The following is a 1,589-nucleotide window of genomic DNA, read 5'->3' on the forward strand; positions in this document are numbered from 1 at the left end:
TAAGATCTGCCAGTATTGAGCCCCTAACGCAGTAAATTTATTTCTCAATTATAAACTCCGAAGTATTTTAACACCAATCCGAAGTATTACCGCGAAAAACGGGTCAAATGCAAAAATTAGAGCGACAAATCACGATATAAATAAGTGTCTTCATTTTGTTTAATTTTCTAGAAAAATTGGGTAGGATCTCAACATAAGTTTATTCTAATTAACACTCTGGCGTAGTTTCTCGTTGAGGCTTCAACTCACTAGCGTATAGCTATTTTCAAAACAAAAGTACGTGAATTAGTAAATTTTCAGGCATAATTTCAGTCAGTATAATATTCGAATACTTTTCAACAGTTCAGGTAAGGTGCTAAAATGCAGCTTTGACATCAAGTACTTGATATACTTTTCACGTTAATATACACGTTAATAGCTTCTGCTATGCAATATTCAAATTCAGCCTACAACTTTCTACATCTATTCAGTCACAAGTTACCAGTCGAGATGAACTAAACAATTAATTGGTCATACCTGAAATTGTTTAGTTCAACAGTCGTTATTCAATAAAAAACAGTTCAATCAAATAAAAACAGCCTAGAGTTGTTTAGCGTTGTGATTACAGTTTCAAATAGTGTTCATGTGCGTAGTGAAGCCATTGTTTTGGTTCGTTAGTGTGAACTTCTATTCCATCCTTCCGTTGTGTTGGTGATCTACTTCTGTCGGGGGTTCTTGAAGTTCTTTCCTGCATACACCGCCTTGTCGCCCAATTCCTCTTCAATTCGCAGCAGTTGGTTATACTTTGCCAATCGTTCGCTTCGGCATGGGGCTCCAGTCTTGATCTGACCAGTAGCCAGACCCACAACCAGATCCGCGATGAAGGTATCCTCGGTTTCTCCGCTTCTGTGACTAACCATCACTCCCCATCCATTATCCATTGCCAAATTAGCAGCAGTGATCGACTCAGTCACTGAACCAATCTGGTTGACCTTGAGGAGAAGACAGTTGCATGCCTTCTTATCAATCGCGGTCTGGATCCTAGTCGGGTTAGTTACGGTCAAGTCATCACCGACCAACTGGATCTTGCCTCCAGTCTTAGTCATGAACGCACTCCAGTCATCCCACGCATCCTGGTCAAATGCGTCTTCAATTGACACCATCGGGTAGTCCTTGATAAATTCCGAATACAGATCCGACAATTGTGTCGGAGAGATGATCTTGGTCTGGTCTGGAGAAACGCTCTTGAAGTCCAGATTGTACTTGCCCTCTTGGAAAAATTCACTTGCAGCAACGTCCATTCCGAGCTCAACTTTGCCTTCATACCCTGCCTTCTTGATCGCTTCTATCAGCATGTTCAGACCCTCATTGTTATCCTGAATATTGGGAGCGAATCCTCCCTCATCACCTACAGCTGTTGCGTCCAGTCCGTACTTCTTTTTGATCACACCCTTCAAAGTGTGATAGACCTCTGCTCCAATTTGCATGGCCTCCTTGAATGAAGATGCACCTGTAGGCAGGATCATGAACTCCTGCATGGCTAGTTTGTTGCCGGCGTGGCTTCCGCCATTGATCACGTTGAACGCGGGAACTGGCATCACAACCTGGAG

At 42.5% G+C, this 1,589-nt stretch overlaps 1 protein-coding gene across 1 annotated transcript; it reads right to left on the reverse strand.

The window, feature by feature from the left end:
- Positions 1-277: 277 nt before the first annotated feature.
- LOC134846872 (enolase-like) lies at positions 278-1,589 on the reverse strand. The gene has a single exon (XM_063864283.1). It carries the CDS (start codon positions 1,575-1,577, stop codon positions 696-698), a length of 882 nt encoding a protein of 293 aa, XP_063720353.1. The 5' UTR covers positions 1,578-1,589; the 3' UTR covers positions 278-695.

The sequence above is a fragment of the Symsagittifera roscoffensis genome, chromosome 5 (genome assembly GCF_963678635.1).
Source record: "Symsagittifera roscoffensis chromosome 5, txSymRosc1.1, whole genome shotgun sequence".
NCBI classification, from domain to species: domain Eukaryota; kingdom Metazoa; phylum Xenacoelomorpha; order Acoela; family Convolutidae; genus Symsagittifera; species Symsagittifera roscoffensis.

Excerpts from the sequence above, each read along its gene's own strand:
- LOC134846872 (XM_063864283.1), bottom strand. The coding sequence starts at position 1,577 with ATGCCAGTTCCCGCGTTCAACGTGATCAATGGCGGAAGCCACGCCGGC.